Source organism: Anomaloglossus baeobatrachus, chromosome 2 (assembly GCF_048569485.1).
Source record: "Anomaloglossus baeobatrachus isolate aAnoBae1 chromosome 2, aAnoBae1.hap1, whole genome shotgun sequence".
NCBI classification, from domain to species: Eukaryota; Metazoa; Chordata; class Amphibia; order Anura; family Aromobatidae; genus Anomaloglossus; species Anomaloglossus baeobatrachus.
The window spans coordinates 793,696,384-793,716,763 of NC_134354.1; the positions used below are offsets into that span (position 1 = coordinate 793,696,384).

At 47.4% G+C, this 20,380-nt stretch overlaps 1 protein-coding gene across 1 annotated transcript in view; it reads right to left on the bottom strand.

Annotated features, from left to right (window-relative positions):
* The window catches only part of LOC142290094 (ecto-ADP-ribosyltransferase 5-like), a 46,820-nt gene that overhangs the window by 15,515 nt on the left and 10,925 nt on the right, over positions 1–20,380 (bottom strand). The window contains exons 2-4 of the mRNA XM_075334029.1: positions 20,202–20,278; positions 7,767–8,463; positions 2,932–2,964 (exon numbers count right to left, since the gene is read on the bottom strand). Of these exons, the coding sequence (XP_075190144.1) occupies positions 2,932–2,964; positions 7,767–8,463; positions 20,202–20,273 (802 nt within the window). The 5' untranslated portion in view covers positions 20,274–20,278. The remainder of the gene's footprint in view (positions 1–2,931; positions 2,965–7,766; positions 8,464–20,201; positions 20,279–20,380) is intronic.

Consider the following 20,380-nt stretch of genomic DNA (forward strand, 5'->3'; position numbering starts at 1 on the left):
CACAGAAACTGCGTCAAAACCGTTTTGGTGCAGTTTTTTGGTAAGTAATGCAGATTTGGTGCTGAAATTTATACACCATATTTGTTACGGAGGGGACGATTGAAATAAAAAAAATAATAAAAAACAATATAATATCAATCGTCGCCCCACATCCGACGTGGAAGGGGTTAATGCCACTAAGGACAGAGGAACGAAAGACAGCAACACAGGAAACCACAGAAGAAGGTAAGCGTGTCCCCGTGAACCCCACAGATGCACACGCAATGGTCATGTGTGTAAGGACACGTCTAAACCAAAGGAAACGCAACTAAAGATGGTCACGTGTGGAGACGCGACAAAACCAAATGGGTAACCCAGTTAGCGTTACTGAGAAACCTGGAACGTAATCACTGAGCCGGTTACGAGCGTACAGGGGCACATCAGACCGAGGAGGTCACCCCGTTAGAGGCACTGGGTACCAGAGCTGGCACACACATGCACACAAGTCTGCCACTGCATAGGGGGCACATCGTGTCTGGAAGGACCCTAATCCCTCACCGTGCCGAGACATAGTTTGGACCCAGATACGAATACCTGGTACCGGCGCCTGCCCTAAAGTCAGAATCACACTGCACATATACAGGAGTCTGCCACAGGCACTGCAGACTTACATTGGCGCTGGAACCCACTCACTCCTGTCAGCATACAAAATAATGCTCGCGCCCCGATGGGCGGAGCTACAGACCTTTTCATAGCCGCCACCCTGGCCCAGACCACATGGCATGTGGTAATGGCGTCGGCTGCAGCCATACAAGGGCTGCCACTTTATTGCTGAAGTCATGATGACCAATCAGCGGCTGCCACTTCATCGCTGATGTCACTGATGACCAATCAGTAGCCGCCTTGTCATCAATGACATCACGCACATGCTCAGTGTGGCTGCAGGAGCTCAGGATGGTACGAAACTCTAGCCACCTGATGCCTCAAGCAAGAGCTAGGTGGTGCTGCAGAGTTAACCGGCCCCAATGTGTGACTCAATGACGGGATTAGGCCGGTTCAAGGCACAACCGTAACAATATTCCTATACCAAATCTAGGTCTCCTGTCAAAACCGCATCATGCTTTAATTAGGTATTTTTGCCAAGAAATGCAGATTTGGTGCAGGAATTTGGTCTATATATTTCAGCACCAATTCTGCATCTCTTGACCCCAAAAAATTGGGGTTTTCTGCTAGGAGATGCAGGTCAGATTGAATTCAGTTCACCTGAGGTGAGGTCACTGAGTTAAATAAGGTCATCTGAGGTGAATTTACCTGCAGTCACAGGTGGGGCACAGTGGTAACTTCCAGATGTGACCGCACATGATCTCAGTGACATCACTACTCACAGCTGCGGCTCAGTCAATCTCTGCTTGCAGACCCAGCATGTGGTCACATTCTATGGCCGCGCACTGCGACTTCCGTATGTAGCAGAGTCGGGATTGTCGTGGGATCTCGTTTGGATTACGTCAGATCTGGGTGTTTTGGGGGTTAATAAATTGAAGAAAGAGGGATTTTTTTTGTATTTTATTTCAAATAAAGTATTTTTTTGGTATTTATGTTTATTTCTTTTCACTTACAGATTAGTGATAGGGGGGTGTCATAGATGCCTCTCATTGCTAATCTAGGGCTTAGTGGCAGCTGTGCGCTGTCATTAACTCATATATTACCCTTATTGCCACTTCACCAGGGCAATCAGAATGAATTGGATGAAATGCCAGGATTGTCACATCTAACGAATGCGACAATTCTGGGTGGCTGCAGGTTGTTTTTTTAGGCTGAGGAGGGCCCAATAACCATGGGTCTTCCAGCCTGTGAATACTAGTCCCCAGCTGTCTGTTTTATCTTGGCTGGATATCAAAACTGGGGGGGGGGGGGCACGCCATTTTATAAAATTATTTATTTAAGTCATTAAAAACGCCGCATGGGTTCCCTTGTATTTTGATACACAGCCAAGATAAGTGCCTGGCTGGGGGCTGCTGCCTGTTGTCATATGCTTTATCCATAACTCCTAGTAGCGCCCTTGTTGTCTTGGCATCACATTTGACACAGAACTTTCCTTGATGCTCTATATCCAATCACTCACTTGCTCATGTCACTTAAATCTCAAAAAGATCTCAAGGATCTGACCATTTCTTACCTTTGGCTCTGCAAAAACGCTTACTGTTGCAATTTTTCACTCTCGTCTGGACTACTCCAATTCTCTACTGTTCAGTCTCCCTCTAATCAACATTTCTCCTTTCCATCCTGAATGCGGCAGCCAGGGTCATATTTCTGACCAGCTGCTACACTGGTGCATCCACCTTGTGCCAGTCATTGCACTGGTTGCCCATCCCCTTAAGAATACATTATAAACTTATCTCACTCACCCACAAAGCCTTTCACAGTTCTGCACCACTCTACATCTCCTCTCTGTCTATCATCCTTCATTTGCTCTCTGTTCTGCAACTGTGACTAAAATTCTCCGTAATCCGAACTTCACACATGTGTCTCCAAGACTTCTCTCCTGATGCACAAGTGTTCTGGAATGCACTACCCCAGGAAATCCAATTATTACATAGTCCCCATGTCTTTAAGCATGCTTTAAAAACGCCTTTCTTTAGACTGGCCGATCACCTCACCAATCTAACTCTCCCCTGTTCCCTCTTTCTAAATTCTCCTCAGAATCTGCTCCCTCCTATCCTTCTCTCTCCACATCCCCCATACACACGATACCTGCACTTGTACAGATCCCAGCTCATGATGGCTCCTGCAGCTTTACATGAAGACCCCCCGGTTTCTGAGTCGGGAACAATGGTCACGTGATCGAAATTGAGCAATATGCATGTTCGCGGCCCGAACCCGAATATTTGGCGCAGCCTGGTTCAATACAAATATCGCGCTCACTAGATGTCTGCGCCAACACCCTCCGCTCACCTGATCGACACACGGCCACTTCTCTCTTCTCCTCTATAAAAAAAGCAGAAACAGAAATGAAAAGGAAAATTGTAGCTCTGGAGCCGAATATTCACAGAGACAATGGGCCGCCATATTTTCCATGATGTGTATCTGATGAGTCCTCTTTTACCAGATGTGAATGGCGCCTGGAGGAGCCCGGGTCTGACGTATAATTGGTCTGGAAAGGTTTTCTTAACTACATAGAACAGTTGGAAGCAACATTTAAAAGTTCTTAATCGCCCCCGATGGACCCCACAGACCTATAATAAACACTGCCACAGATCAAGGCCTTAAGCCACTGATCTCATGGCGGCTCCGGCTGGACAAGCTGTTCAGCAATTCTGTTAAAAGTCAAATAAAATCCCAAATAATCACGCGGCGTTCCCGCTCTTGGCAAACCTCGAGTTTCACCTGGCTCCTTCTTTGTCACTGAAGTTTGTCCCAGGACGAAGCCGAAAGGCGAAACCCAAGATTGGGCCGGAACGGGCATGCTGCAGGGTTATTTGTGATTTTTTTTCCTTTTAACACATGTTGAATTTGTGAGTATAATTAAGTCCATTTTGATCCACTTGTCGTATGTTCCCCGGCTTTCTTTAGGTTGTTGATGCTGGAGAAAGGACTAGAATAAATAATGCAATTTCACTGCACTGGTCCCGAGACTTGGCTATAGCCCGGTACTGCGGGTGTGCTGGAGAAGGAGGAGTCTGGGGGACTTTCTTTCCTCTTCGTAAGACTGTGTGCATTTAAAGGAGACCTTCAACCAACCTTCAACCACACAATGTAAAGTAGCTGCAGAGATAAATATTTTATTTAATTTTAGTTCATCTCTCAAAGATAATAGCAATCAAAGTATTTGGCACCTAATGAGTTAAGTAACTTTTTGGTAACTTTTACTAAGTCCAGGTGAGTTTTAAAGTTTTCAGTGGTTGCATGTACTTCTCCCTGTGTGATGTATGAGTTACTCAATCATAAGCAGGCAGCAACACAGCAGAAAAAAACGTAGGTGTGTGAGGTGTAAAGGGGGCTTTACACGAGGCGATCTATCGTGCGATGCATCGTCGGGGTCACGGTTTTTGTGACGCACATCTGGCATCGCTTGTGACGTCGGGCTGTGTGACACCTCCGAGCAACACAGTATCGCTCACAAATCATGAGTCGTGTACTCGTCGCTCGGTTTCATAATCTCGTTTAATTAAAATGGCGCTGGTTGCTCATCATTCCCGGGGTAGCACACGCTGCTCCGCTTGACACCCCGGGAACGATGAACAGCAGCTTAGCTCCGTCCCGCGGCACCCGCCGGCAATGCGGAAGGAAGGAGGTGGGCGGGATGTTATGTCCCGCTCATCTCCGCCCCTCTGCTTGTATTGGCCGGCCGCTGTGTGACGTCGCTGTGACGCCGAATGTCCCTCCCCCTTCAGGAAGAGGATGTTCGCCGCACACAGCGACGTCGCACAGCAGGTAAGTGTGTGTGACAGGGGTTAACGACTTTGTGCGACACGGGCAAATAATTTTCCGTGATGCACAAACGACAGGGGCGGGTACGATCGCTCGTGAAATTTCATGATAGATCGAACTGTGTAAAGCAGGCTTAAGGCTATAGCTCTGATTTCCTGGTCTCACCTCCTGCATGAGTAGAAAGTGCTGGGAGTAGAGCACAGATTAGTAACATCTTTCAGATAAGGTCCCTGTAAGGTGAAGGGCAGCACACCCGAGTTTATCTGTGTCCCTTTACAAACCCTTGTATAGGCTCTCCTCCTGTCATAGCATTGTCAGCTCTGCTATACCACCCCTCCTCTTCACTTCCTGTATGTAAATGAGGGACACTTATGTCTGTTGTGCTCAAAGCAACTTTTAAGCACAATAGGCATAAGTGAGATTACTGACACAGTTATAGAGGGGATGAGCATTACAGCAGAGGTGGACGTTAATCTGAGAGCTGATAGAAAGGTTTGTAATGTGACAGCTAAACTCAGCAGAACTTTCTAATCATGTAGGAGGTTAGACCAGGAGATCAGAGCTGCAGCCTTACAAGTGAGCTTAAGGGGTACTTTGCACACTATGATATCGCAGGTGCGATGTCGGTGGGGTCAAATCGAAAGTGACGCACATCCGGCCTCGCTGTCGACATCGGAGTATGTGAATCCTTTTTACTACGATTAACGAGCGCAAAAGCGTCGTTATCGTATGATCGGTGTAGGGTCTGACATTTCCATAATTTCGGAAGGACCGATGTTACGATGTTGTTCCTCGTTCCTGCGGCAGCACACATCGCTGTGTGTGAAGCCGCAGGAGCAAGGAACATCTCCTGCCTACGTCCCGGCTGCAATGAGGAAGGATGGAGGTGGGCGGGATGTTTACATCCTGCTCATCTCCGCCCCCCGGCTTCTATTGGCCGCCTGCCGTGTGACGTCGCTGTGATGCCGCACGACCCGCTCCCTTAGGAAGGAGGCGGTTCACCGGCCAGAGAGACGTCGCCGGGCAGGTAAGTGCATGTAAAGCTGCCGTAGCGATAATGTTCTCTTCGGCAGCTATCACAAGATATTGCATGTGCGATGGGGGCGGGGACTATCGCGCTCGGCATCGCAAGCATCAGCCTGCGATGTCGTAGTGTGCAAAGTACCCCTAAGTGTTGTGGGGCGTGTCCTCTTTCAACTGTGTTGTTGCCTGCTTATGATTGGTCAGCATCACATAGGGAGAACAAGTCCACGCCCCTAATGAAAAGTATCTGATAACACCAATATGGGATTAGCAAACATTAACCCATCAGAGACCAAATACTTTGACTGCTAATATCTCCACAACGGAGGCAAATGTTTTGTTTAACTCCTTATTTTCCTCTGCAGCCACTGTTACCTTGTGTCTCCAGCTCAACATGAAAAATTTGGTGAAATGTTCTCTTTAATTGGATGTTGATATATTAATGTCTGTCACGTTTCCGCAATGGCTTTCATTACAATAACTGCAGGAATTGAGCTCTGCTGGATGGAGAGCCCTAAATGGCCCCTATAGATACAGCACCCACTGTACAGACATGCATCCCCTTTTTCCACTATTTATGATTCCTCCTGAAAGATTGTTTTCTATGCAAACCCTTTCCTCTTAATAGAATTTTTTTTACCAAACACATTTATCTCCTCTGCATAAAATGGAGAGTAAAGGGGGCTTTTCACGCTACGATATCGTTAATGTTTTATCGTCGGGGTCACGTTGTTAGTGACGCACATCCAGCGCCATTAACGATATCGTAGCGTGTGACACTGACCAGCGACCTTAAGCGACCTCAAAAATGGTGAAAATCGTTCACCATGGAGAGGTCGTCCCAAACTCAAAAATCGGTAAGGGTTGTTTATCCAGGTGGTTCATCGCTCATGCGGCAGCGCACATCGCTATGTGTGACACCGCAGGAGCGAGGAACGTCTCCTTACCTGCCGCCGGCCACAATGCGGAAGGAAGAGGTGGGCGGGATGTTACGTCCTGCTCATCTCCGCCCCTCCGCTTTGATTGGCCGGCCGCTTAGTGACGTTGCGGTGACGTCGCGGTGACGCCGAACGTCCCTCCCCATTGAAGGAGGGATTGTTCGGCAGTCACAGCGACGACGCCGACCAGGTAAGTATGTGTGACGCTGCCGTAGCGATAATGTTCGCTACGGCAGCGATCACAATCGCATGCGTGACGGGGGCGGGGACTTACACGCTCGCTATCGCTACAAATTGCTAGCGATATCGCTACCGTGTAAAGCCCCCTTAATTGTCGTATCAGATCTGAAGGCTTTCCTGGAAGTGATGAGCCAATTGATTCAATGGGAATCCAGTTTGTGTAAAATTTTTAGAAATTCACTGAACCTGAATTTGTGATTTTCTTTTCAAAAATGACCAAAATGTGCACCGCCGTCTTACAGATTGGAGAAGATTGGTATGCTAGTCACTAGATACGGTAGAGTTGTCAGGAAATCCGGTGTCTGGAAACAGGAGGACATGTATGGCCACAGGGAGTACACAGAGGGGTAGTCAGGTCATGATCTGAGGGTCAGAATTCTGGGAAGGCACGTAATGGATTCAGGGAGTAAACGGACACGTGGTCAGGTAACGGTCCGAGGTCAAAAGCCAGGCAGTCGCAACAGGAACAGGGAGCGGACAGAGAGGAGTCAACAACAGTCCAGGTTCAAGACACAAAGATCAGAACACATGCAGGAACACAGACCAATAGCACAACAACAGAACCAGAATGTACGACTGGCAAGATTCTGGGAGAGCATGCTCAGTAATGGAGCCTGAGCAATTACTAGGAAGATGGAATACCTGAGTAATCAGAACCTCCTAGAACCAGCATGGAAGCCTGTGCTGTCAATGAACCTGCCAGCCCAGGAAAACACAGCAGAGCATCCCCAAGTTGTGCGAGATGCTCTGCACAGAGGAATTGTGACAATTGGCATGAACCCAGATGACCAGCCCAGCTTCCCCATAATTCCTCTCAGCTATCACATCACCGCTAATGAGGCAGGACTATTGTACCCTGTATAATAGAAGCAGGAAATGCACCGGCCATTTTGAGGTGAATCTGGATAGTGAGAAGACGTCGCAGCTCACAGATAAGCCGTAAAGATAGGGAAAGCTGTAACATACTGAAGATATTGTACCGTGGAGAAGATTAGGGTGTGAGGAGAGGACAATAGAGTCACACACGTGTTCTCAGGACAGCTGGAGGCTTTGGGGAATTTTCAATATGTGGTGAATCGATTGAATCAAGCTAATTATAAAAACATGATCTCATTTTACTTGTTGGATTTTACCCTGAATAGATAATCGGACACTCACCTCCTAGATAGGCGCAGTTGAAGTAGCTGCACATCTCTCCGGTACTTTTCAGAACGTACCAGGTCCTATATTTTGAGCTAAATAGAAACTTTTCAGTTGGAGGAATCAGAACTTCTTGTTCTGATGGAAAAAATGACAAGTCTTCAATCTTGGCACCAAAGCAAGTCACTATTTGGAAAAGAGATTCTGAGCCGAAGATCTCTGCCGTCACATGGTCCATAGACGTGGAGGTGAATCTACCAAACTTGGAGAGCGGCTTTACGTGGTGGGAGTGTGGACTTCCTCTGTAGGTCGTGTAGCTTTCCTCACAGTCGGGCTTTAGTATCTGTAAAGCTCTGGTTAGGTAGAAGTGAAGGGCTTTGAAGTGGAACTTCTCCATGTAATCTTTCCGAGAGGCTCCCGCTAAGGAGAGGTTTCCGTTCAGCTGCTGGTGGATGGGGTTTCCCTTGGGATAAGTATTGGTGAATGTCAGTACAGCTATACCATGCTCATCCTCGAACCCTTGTGGAAGGGTAAGATCATCTTGTATGTATTCCCATTGCTCGGCTGCTTTGATCCAGGCGTCTCTAAACTGCTTATTTGCCTTTTCCTGCTGAAGCACCTTGGGCATGATGTCCTCCAGCGTCTCAGAGCAGCCGATGTACTGATCGTCAAATATGTCGGGGTTATACTTTATCACAAAGCTTTCACTGTAGACCTGGTAGAAAACACAATGAAAGACATCATTTACAAAGATATTATTTTGGCCCCAGGGCTTGAACTAGTGGTGAGACAACACATCAGACTCTCGCCTACCCTGACAAGCTTCAAAAGGAACCTGAAGACCCACCTCTTCCAACAAGCCTACAACCTGCCGTAACCCTCAGTCTGATACAGCGCCGCACAACCAGCTCTACCCTCACCTACTGTATCCTCACCCATCCCTTGTAGACTGTGAGCCTTCGTGGGCAGGGTCCTCTCTCCTCCTGTATCCTCACCCATCCCTTGTAGACTGTGAACCCTCGTGGGCAGGGTCCTCTCTCCTCCTGTATCCTCACCCATCCCTTGTAGACTGTGAGCCCTCGCGGGCAGGGTCCTCTCTCCTCCTGTATCCTCACCTATCCCTTGTAGACTGTGAGCCCTCGTGGGCAGGGTCCTCTCTCCTCCTGTATCCTCACCCATCCCTTGTAGACTGTGAGCCCTCGCGGGCAGGGTCCTCTCTCCTCCTGTATCCTCACCTATCCCTTGTAGACTGTGAGCCCTCGTGGGCAGGGTCCTCTCTCCTCCTGTATCCTCACCCATCCCTTGTAGACTGTGTGCCCTCCCGGGCAGGGTCCTCTCTCCTCCTGTATCCTCACCTATCTCTTGTAGACTGTGAGCCCTCGTGGGCAGGGTCCTCTCTCCTCCTGTATCCTCACCCATCCCTTGTAGACTGTGAGCCCTCGTGGGCAGGGTCCTCTCTCCTCCTGTATCCTCACCCATCCCTTGTAGACTGTGAGCCCTCGCGGGCAGGGTCCTCTCTCCTCCTGTATCCTCACCTATCTCTTGTAGACTGTGAGCCCTCGTGGGCAGGGTCCTCTCTCCTCCTGTATCCTCACCCATCCCTTGTAGACTGTGAGCCCTCGTGGGCAGGGTCCTCTCTCCTCCTGTATCCTCACCCATCCCTTGTAGACTGTGAGCTCTCGCGGGCAGGGACCTCTCTCCTCCAGTATCCTCACCCATCCCTTGTAGACTGTGAGCCCTCGCGGGCAGGGACCTCTCTCCTCCAGTATCCTCACCCATCCCTTGTAGACTGTGAGCCCTCGCGGGCAGGGACCTCTCTCCTCCTGTATCCTCACCCATCCCTTGTAGACTGTGAACCCTCGCGGGCAGGGTCCTCTATCCTCCTGTATCCTCACCCATCCCTTGTAGACTGTGAGCCCTCGCGGGCAGGGACCTCTCTCCTCCAGTATCCTCACCCATCCCTTGTAGACTGTGAACCCTCACGGGCAGGGACCTCTCTCCTCCTGTATCCTCACCCATCCCTTGTAGACTGTGAGCCCTCGCGGGCAGGGACCTCCGTCCTCCTGTACCTGTCTATGTCTTGTATTGTTTATGATTATTGTACTTGTCACTATTATGTACACCCCTTTCACATGTAAAGCGCCATGGAATTGATGACGCTATAATAATAAATATTAAAATAATAATATTAATAATATTATTTCTAATGGACCTGGTGCGGTGACAGAGTTGTCCTGAATTGTAGATGAGAACTTGTAGCTTTTATCACAGCCAGAAGATGCTGTGTGCCATTCAGTGTCTGGATATTTACCATCCCCCATAATAAGGACACGATTATTATTATTTGCTTCCTTTTCAACTTGTTACAGCAATTCATCTTCTACCTGTTCATCACAGCAAACTCCAATTAGCAGCTTTCCATTATTGCCATCCCCATGCACAGTATTTCACAAAAATGAGTACATCCCTAGATTAAAATGGCCAAATTGTTCCCACAGTGGGAATATTTTGTGTGGCCGCCATTATTTTCAAGCACTTCCTTATGTCTCTTGGGCCTGGAGGTCACTGGAGCTTCACAGGAGCCGCTGGATCCTCTTCATCCTCCATGACAACATCACAGAGCTGGTGGATGTTAGACCCTTGCGCTCCTCCATCCTCAGATGCTCCATAGGGTTTAGGTCTGGAGACGCTCGGCCGGTCCAACACCTTTACCCTCAGTTTCTGTAGCAAGGCATTGGTGGTCTTGTGGGTGTTTGTGGTCATTATCATGTAGGAATATGAAATCATGCTCTGCTTCAGTATGTCACAGGACATGTTGGCATTCATGGTTTCATCAATGAACTGTTGCCCCCACAGCCTGCAGCAATCATGCAGCCCCAAACCATGACCCTCCACCACCATGCCTGACAGTAGGCAGGACTCACTTGTCTTTGTCCTCACCTGATGCCGCCGCACAAACTGACACTATCTGACCTACATAAGTTTCTCTTGGTCTTCTCAGACACAGGTCTCCTTGTTTTCAGGAAACTGTTTGTACCTTTCTTGTACATCATCTTTTGAAGAGGCATCCTTCTGGGATGACAGCTATGCATAGCAATGTGCTGCAGTGTACAGCTTATGGTCTGAGCACTGACAGATAAACGCCCCACCACTTTAACCTATGCAATGTGCAGCGTATGGTCTCCGCTCTGACAGAGAAGTCGGCCCAGTTCTCCATGAACCCAAGCCCTTTCTTCCTGCACCAAATTCTAAGCCAGGTATTTATCTCCCTAAACCCCTGCTGTCTTTCTAGTGATGCTCGTGGCATCGGTAGTATTTATGAAACACCACCTTGCAGGTCCTGGACTTCAGCTTCTCTCCTAGTTACCTGTTATTATTTTTAAGGACCTTCCACCTCCCTCTATCTTTGTCATTAATACCAATGTGCACCGTGATCGCTGGGTTTACCCAGCCCCACCCAGCAATCTGTCTATCTGATCCATAATATGCCGAACCCGAGCACCCGGCAGAACACATTCACAGCCATTAAGTTTTTACATTCCCAAGATTTCAATATTTACATTTGGGGTAAAGGTGTAGGATTTAAACGTTTCTGTATAATTTCTATTTTTTATTGTTTTGTACCCTTTTTTTTATTGGTCCTGTAGGGGCTTGAACCTGCGATCTTTTGATCAACTATACAATACACTGAAAAACTAGTGTGTTGCAGTGTATTCTATAATCCCTGGTCCACTATGAAGACCAGCCAACATCGGAAAAATACCATGGCAGACAGAAGACCGACAGTTGCCAAAAGAGCCAATTGGCTATCCACGATTGTACTGTGTGCGTGGAGGGGTGGGGTGGTGATTAGGGATGAGCAGACCCCTGGATGTTCAAGTTTGCCGGGTTTGGACGGACTTTGGTCCAAACTTTAGTCCGGGTACCCGGACTTTACCCGAACTCTAACCTGGACCCGAACCCCTTAAAATCAATGAAGATCAAAACTTAAGTGTAATAACATTGGTCCTAGTAAAGTGTAAGGGGGTTTCAATGGGGAGCAAATGGGGGTAAGAGCAGGACAATTATACATAGCTTGTTCCCCAAAGATAAGACAGGAGTCAAACTGCTGAACTGGCCAGCAAGATTACCCTGAACCGAGGAGCTGGGACTCCAAACATCCATCCACCTTGGAATATAGCCCGCACTAAGACAAGTTTAAAGAACCCCTCCCAAGATATCATAGAGCAAACAAAACAAAAAAGTGAACAAACCTGAGTGGACATAAAACAAAACGGCAAGGTAAAGGAAAGACAAGAGAACTGGCAGCAGTTGGACCGATACAAAACATGCTGTGGTCCAACGAAGATGGAAAGCAACCAGAAGTCCCCGGATCAAGCCTTAGAATCGAGGCATGACATGTAGGCTCTTTTTATTTTTAATTGAATATTTAAAAAAAAAATCAGAACCTTTCTGCAGGACCCAAACATTTTCTATTTTTCCATGAATGGATCTTATTTCGTACTTGACAAGATGACTTTGTACTGGTACCATTTGGGCTTTGATCGCTTGTTATTGCATTTTGGTATGTGAATCGGTCCTGCTGATTAGAGATGAGCAAACTTGTTTGAAAATGATTTGCCAATCTTAACCCCTTAAGGATTGCTTTACACGCGTCGATTTATCGTGCAATCGCATGTGCGACGTGACACGCCCAGATCGTATTTACGATTTGCCGGTATCGCTTATAGGTCGTTTATTTGCTGTCACACGTTACGATCTCAAAATCGACGCATCAGCGATCAACGATATATTGTTGGACCCAGGCGGTCGTTTGAATGTTGTTCGATGTTGGCAAGGTGTCAAACAGAGCAATATGTCGGCCGCATCCCCAAAAGTGAACAATTTTTTAAAAATTAACGACGTGTCAACAATCCACGATTTTCATCCTATTTGCGATCGTTCAGAGTCGCTCGTACGTGTCACACGTAACGACGTCGCAAATGATGCCAGATGCCAGATGATGCATCACGGAATCCGTGACCCCGACGACATATCGCGCGATAAATCGACGCATGTAACGGGGCCTTCAGTTTATCTGTGGTTACAGCTGGAAGTTCCCATGGTTCTCCACCTGTGACCGCAGGTAAACTAACCTCAAGTGACCTCATTGAACTCAGTGACCTCACCTCAGGTGAAAGCATTCAGTTCAATGAGACCTGCATCTCCTGGCAGAAAACCGCAGGGTTTTTTGCTAAGAGATGCAGATATGGTGTACCAAAATTTATACACCAAATTCCTGCTCCAATATTGCATCTCCTGGGGGAAAAAAAGCATCAAAAAGCAATGCAGTTTTGATGTAATATTTTGCCTGAAGATGCAGATTTGGTGCTGAAATTTATACACCATATTCCTGCACCAAATCTGCATCTTCTAGCAAAAAAAAAGCATCTAAACGCGATGCAGTATTGATTTGGTAGTGATGCATTTTTTTGCCAGGAGATGCAGATTTGGTGCTGGAAGAGTTGGTGTATACATTTCAGCCCCAAATCTGCATCTCTTGGCAAAAAAACTCACAAAAACAGTTTTCATGCCTTTCATACCAAATTTGTATCTCCTGGTAGAAAACTGCACCAAAACAGCGTGCAAACAATTTTTGTGCGTTCATTTGCCAAGACATGAAGATTTGGCACTGAAATGTATACACCATATTCCTGCACCAAATCTGCATCTCCTGGCAAAAAATCATCAATACCGTATCAAAACACACATCGCGCTTTGATGCGTTTTTTTTTCCAGAAGATACAGATTTGGTGCAGGAATATGGTGTATAAATTTTAGTACCAAATCTGCATCTCTAGGCAACAAACTCTGTGTTTTTCTGGCAGGAGATGCAAATTTGGTGCAGAAATTTGGTCGAGACATTTCAGCATCATATTTCCATCTCCTGGCAGAAAATCACACCGAAACAGTGTCAAGATTGTGTTTGTGCTTTTTTTTGCCAAAAGATGCAGATTTGGTGATGAAATTTATACACCATATTCCTGCACCAAATCTGCATCTCCTGGCAAAAAATTGCATCAGTACCGCATCAAATCAGCATTGCATTTTTTTGGCCAGAAGGTGCAGATTTGGTGCAGGAATATGGTGTATAAATTTCAGGACCAAACCTGCATCTCTTGGCAAAAAAAACACACAAAAACAGTTTTCATGCCTTTTTGGTGCGGTTTTCTTTTGGGAGTTGCAGTTGAGGTCACCAAGATCAATCAGTTCATCTGAGGTGAGTTTTCCTGCGATCACAGGTGGGGTACCGTGGAAATCTCCAACTGTGATTCAAAAAAACTCAGTGATCAGTGATGCCACTGCTGACACCTGCGGTTCAGACAGTCTCTGCCTGCAGCCCCAGCAGGCGGTCATGTGCTGTGCCCACACGCTGCGAATGCAGGATGTATCAGAGCCAGGATCGTTGTGGTACCTTGTGTGGATTAACTCAAACATGGGTATTTTGGGGGTTAATAAAGTGGTGAAAGAGCATGGATTTTTTTTGTATTTTATTTTAAATAAAGGTTTTTTTCTGTGTTTGTGTTTATTTCTTTTCACTTAAAGATTACTTATGGGGGTCTCATAGACGCCTCCCATTACTAATTTAGGGCTTGGTGGCAGCTGTGAGCTGTCATTCACCCCTTATATTACCCTGATTGACACTGGACCAGGGCAATCAGGACGAGCCAGGTAGAGTTCCGGAATTGCCACATCTAATGGATAACCATGGGCCTCCTCAGCCTGAGAATACCAGCCCCCAGCTTTTGTCTTTATCTTGGCTGGGTATCAAAATTGGGGGGAGCGCATGCCATTTTTTTTATTATTTGTTTAAATATTTTTAAAAAATCCACATAGGGTTTCTCGTTTTTTGATGCACATGCGAGATAAACACATGGCTGGGGGCTGCAGCATGTAGCCGTATGCTTTGGCTATCAATATACGGAGAACCCTACGCTAATTTTTTAATGTATTTGTTTTCACACTTTATTAGAGGACCTAGAGAGCGTGTGTGATTCCAACCAATCGCAGATGCTGTCACACAGGGTGTTTCACCTCCCATTGACTTTCATGAACACATGGAAAGTTGATGAACACAAACTGAACCTTGCTCATCTCTACTGATGATCATCAACTTTAACGGGCCACAGTATTCAGTGGATCAAAAGGGCCACATAAAAGGGACCTTGGTGATCACTTTTTTCTGATGATCAAGAGCCATTCAAGAGGTGGCATCCACCGAGCATTGCCGGCCTTTTCTAGTGATAGCTCATTAATGGTGAAAGTTATCAAAAGAGGTAAAAATAAGTTGCTCTGATCATCTATGATGCTGTATCTGTGATGGGATGGTCCACCAACAGTAAGAAACTCCACCCAGGGCCAGCATCAGCACCTGGGCAAGTGCCAGGGCCCTGGATAGTTGGGGGGGGGGGGGGCACTCACCATAGTCAGGGATGGTGATCGGTTCTGTGGTCTACAAGCAGAGTTCCGGGAACCAGAGTGCTTGGGCCGCACTTTCCTGGCTACCAGAACTTTAAACTCACCATTTGCACCGCACCCAGCGTTCACTGCTGAACACTGCGTGCACGAGTATAGAAGATCATCTGTGGGTGGAGCTAGTGCATGGTGTGCTGCACTCCTGTCCCACCGATGAAAAGAGAGAGGAGCTGCAATGCAGTGCCAGACAGTGTCACCCGGGCCCAGAGCTGTATGTGCCAACCCAGAGCTGTATGTGCCCCTCCTCCTCCCCCCACTTGCTGTATGTGCCAACCCAGAGCTGTATGTGCCCCCCCTCCTCCCCCCACTGGCTGTATGTGCCAACCCAGAGCTGTATGTGCCCCCCCTCCTCCCCCCACTTGCTGTATGTGCCAACCCAGAGCTGTATGTGCCCCCCCTCCTCCCCCCACTGGCTGTATGTGCCAACCCACAGCTGTATGTGCCCCCCCTCCTCCCCCCACTTGCTGTATGTGCCAGCCCAGAGCTGTATGGGCCCACGCCTCCCCCCGTAGCTGTATGGGCTATCCAGAGCTGTATGCCTCCTGATCTGTATGGGCTTCCTAGAGCTGTACGGGGCCCCCAGAGCTATGTGCCCCCCCACCCTAGTAAAGTGTATGCCCTCCAGTAATGTGTATGCTCCCCCAGTAATGTCTATGCCTCCCAGTAATGTGTATGCCCCCCAATAAGTTGTATGCCGTGCAGTAATGTCTATGCCCCCAGCCCCTTCTGTGATGTAAATGTAGCGCCCCTCGGGGCAGGTGAATAACCTACTCGTTGCCGCTCTATTGAGGGTCAGGTCGGGCGATGTCACGGGTGGCCTTGCCTGGTTCCGTTGACCCCAGGCGTACAAGAAATGGTGGGGAGATGGGGTAAATAGGAAAGTCAGTCGTGACCCCACCTGTGGTACGTGTCCAGGGATCAGCCGCCGCTGCAGGGTTCCTCACCGGGGCGGTTGTTATGGCAACAGGGATGGTGTCACTTCCCACAGGTGGAGCGGGTCCCGAGTGGTTGATGGAGGATGGGAGGCAGTGATGGCCGGCGGCGCCTCAGCGCTGGGGCGGCGACGCCGGTACGGAATGAGTCGACACAGTCTTTGCAGCTTCAAGTTGTCACTTTACTCATGGCTTCTTGCTGACAGCCCGGTAATACCGGTCACCACCGCATTGGGCTCTGGTCAATCCCAAGCAACTGGAGGGCCACTACCTGTTGTAGAAAAGAATAGAGAAAGTCCTTTGCTAGGATGTTCCCCGTTAGCTGTTAGGAACCGCGGCTGAGGTGAAATGTGGTGATGCTGGCAGTTAACCCCCCCTTACCTGAGATGGATACTGCACCTTAACTGAGGCGCAGTATCCTGTGGCAACCAGAGCCTCAGGGTGCCACATATATACTGTAGATCCCAGCCCCTCCTATGATGTATATACTGTAGCTCCAGCCCCTTCTGTGATGTATATACTGTAGCTCCAGCCCCTCCTGTGCTGTATATACTGTAGCCCCAGCCCATCCTGTGCTGTATATACTGTAGCTCCCAGCCCCTCCTGTGATGTATGTACTGTAGCCCCAGCCCCTTCTGTGATGTATATACAGTACTGTAGCTCCAGCTCCTTCTGTGATGTATATACTGTAGCTCCAGCCCCTCCTGTGATGTATATACTGTAGCCCAAGCCCCTCCTGTAATGTATATACTGTAGCTCCAGCCCCTTCTGTGATGTATATACTGTAGCTCCAGCCCCTTCTGTGATGTATATACTGTAGCTCCAGCCCCTTCTGTGATGTATATACTGTAGCCTCCAGCCCCTCCTGTGATGTACAGTATATACTGTAGCCCCAGGCTCTCCTGTGATGTACAGTCATATGTAAAAGTTTGGGCACCCCTATTAATGTTAACCTTTTTTCTTTATAACAATTTGGGTTTTTGCAACAGCTATTTCAGTTTCATATATCTAATAACTGATGGACTCAGTAATATTTCTGGATTGAAATGAGGTTTATTGTACTAACAGAAAATGTGCAATCTGCATTTAAACAAAATTTGACCGGTGCAAAAGTATGGGCACCCTTATCAATTTCTTGATTTGAACCCTCCTAACTACTTTTTACTGACTTACTAAAGCACTAAATTGGTTTTGTAACCTCATTGAGCTTTGCACTTCATAGGCAGGTGTATCCAATCATGAGAAAAGGTATTTAAGGTGGCCACTTGCAAGTAGTTCTCCTATTTGAATCTCCTATGAAGAGTGGCATCATGGGCTCCTCAAAACAACTCTCAAATGATCTGAAAACAAAGATTATTCAACATAGTTGTTCAGGGGAAGGAGATAAAAAGTTGTCTCAGAGATTTAAACTGTCAGTTTCCACTGTGAGGAACATAGTAAGGAAATGGAAGAACACAGGTACAGTTCTTGTTAAGCCCAGAAGTGGCAGGCCAAGAAAAATACCAGAAAGGCAGACAAGAAGAATGGTGAGAACAGTCAAGGACAATCCACAGACCACCTCCAAAGACCTGCAGCAGCGCACGTTGCACAAGGAGAAGCTGTATGGAAGAGTGATGCGAAAGAAGCCATTTCTGCAAGCACGCCACAAACAGAGTCGCCTGAGGTATGCAAAAGCTCATTTGGACAAGCCAGTTACATTTTGGAAGAAGGTCCTGTGGACTGATGAAACAAAGATTAAATTGTTTGGTCATACAAAAAGGCGTTATGCATGGAGGCAAAAAAAAGCACGGCATTCCAAGAAAAGCACTTGCTACCGACAGTAAAATTTGGTGGAGGTTCCATCATGCTTTGGGGCTGTGTGGCCAATGCCGGCACCGGGAATCTTGTTAAAGTTGAAAGTCGCATGGATTCAACTCAGTATCAGCAGATTCTTGACAATAATGTGCAAGAATCAGTGACGAAGTTGAAGTTACGCAGGGGATGGATATTTCAGCAAGACAATGATCCAAAGGACCGCTCCAAATCTACTCAAGCATTCATGCAGAGGAACAATTACAATGTTCTGGAATGGCCATCCCAGTCCCCAGACCTGAATATCATTGAACATCTGTGGGATGATGTGAAGCGGCTGTCCATGCTCGCCGACCATCAAACTTACCTGAACTGGAATTGATTTGCCACCAGGAATGGTCAAATCTACCTTCATCCAGGATCCAGGAACTCATTAAAAGCTACAGGAAGCGACTAGAGGCTGTGATTTCTGCAAAAGGAGGATCTACAAAATATTAACGTCAATTTTATGTTGAGGTGCCCATAATTTTGCACCTGTCAAATTTTATTTAAATGCGGATTGCACATTTTCTGTTAGTACAATAAACCTCATTTCAATCCAGAAATATTCCTCAGTCCATCAGTTATTAGATATATGACACTGAAATAGCAAAAACCCAAATTGTTATGAAGAAAAAAGGTTAACATTAATAGGGGTGCTCAAACTTTTTCATATGACTGTATATACTGTAGTCCCCAGCCCCTCCTGTGATGTATATACTGTAGCCCTAGTCCCTCCTGTGATGTATATGCTGTAGCCCCAGCCCCTCCTGTGATGTACAGTATATACTGTAGCCCCAGCCCCTCCTGTGATGTATATACTGTAGCCCCAGCCCCTCCTGTGATGTATATGCTGTAGCCCCAGCCCCTCCTGTGATGTATATACTGTAGCCCCCAGCCCCTCCTGTGATGTATATACTGTAGCCCCAGCCCCTCCTGTGATGTATATGCTGTAGCCCCAGCCCCTCCTGTGATGTATATACTGTAGCCCCCAGCCCCTCCTGTGATGTATATACTGTAACCCCAGCCCCTCCAGTGATGTATATACTGTAGCCCCAGCCCCTCCTGTGATGTATATATTGTAGCTCCAGCCCCTTCTGTGATGTATATGCTGTAGCCCCAGCCCCTCCTGTGATGTATACACTGTAGCTCCAGCCCCTTCTGTGATGTATATGCTGTAGCCCTAGCCCCTTCTGTGATGTATATACTGTAGCCCCAGCCCCTTCTGTGATGTATATGCTGTAGCTCCAGCCCCTCCTGTGATGTATATACTGTAGCCCCAGCCCCTCCTGTGATGTCCAGTATATACTGTAGCCCCAGCCCATCCTGTGATATATATGCTGTAGCCCCAGCCCCTCCTGTGATGTATATACTTTAGCCCCAGCCCCTCCTGTGATATATATGCTGTAGCCCCAGCCTCTCCTGTGATGTATATACTGTAGCCCCATCCCCTCCTGTGATATATATGCTGTAGCCCCAGCCCCTCTTGGGATGTATATACTGTAGCCCCAGCCTCTCCTGTGATGTATATACTGTAGCCCCAGCCCCTCCTGTGATGTATATAATGTAGCTCCAGCCCCTCCTGTCATGTGTCTGTGTATGTGCATGTCTATGTGTGGATGGGGCCCACTGAGACTCTTTCGCCCAGGGCCTACAAAAACCTGGAGCCGACCCTGACTTCACCCATAAAATACTCCAAACATTCTGAGATTCTCCACACCTCTATTTCAGGATATTTCTGATAAAATGTATGCCACTTATTATAATCAATTCCAGTTTTGAGTGTAACATTTGGCATTATTTGGCCCGACCCCCTATATTAGCCCCACACATCCCGAGCATCAACTTCAAAAAGTAAAAAAATACAAGATTTATATACAACAGTTCACTGCAGGAATATCACGTGGCCTTATACTCCAGATTTCCGGCATGAAAACACAATGGTGTGACTCCTGATGTTGATGTGCGGGGTCTTGTCACTGGCTGTGATTGTCACAGTTTACATTTACCTAAATTAATGGGAACTTTAGACCCAGCAGCGGCCTGGACGCCATCGATCTGCAGAGGGGCATGGCTCTCTATGGGAGGGCACAATGTGACTGTGAGCATGCCGCTCCCTCCCACTCTCCCACATTCATATCTCACACCTCACAGTATTGGTCGGAGGAGACTTTACCTGTGGACTTTGGAAGCCAATCAGAAGCCAGAATATGGTAAAGATGAGGATCGAAAATTTAGGTTTACACATTATGTCTGTAAGAAAAACAAATAAACAATTAATGGAAACATTCCCCTCCGGGTGCAAATATACACCCACATATAATCACCTGTGCTGAATATCCAACACCCCTCATA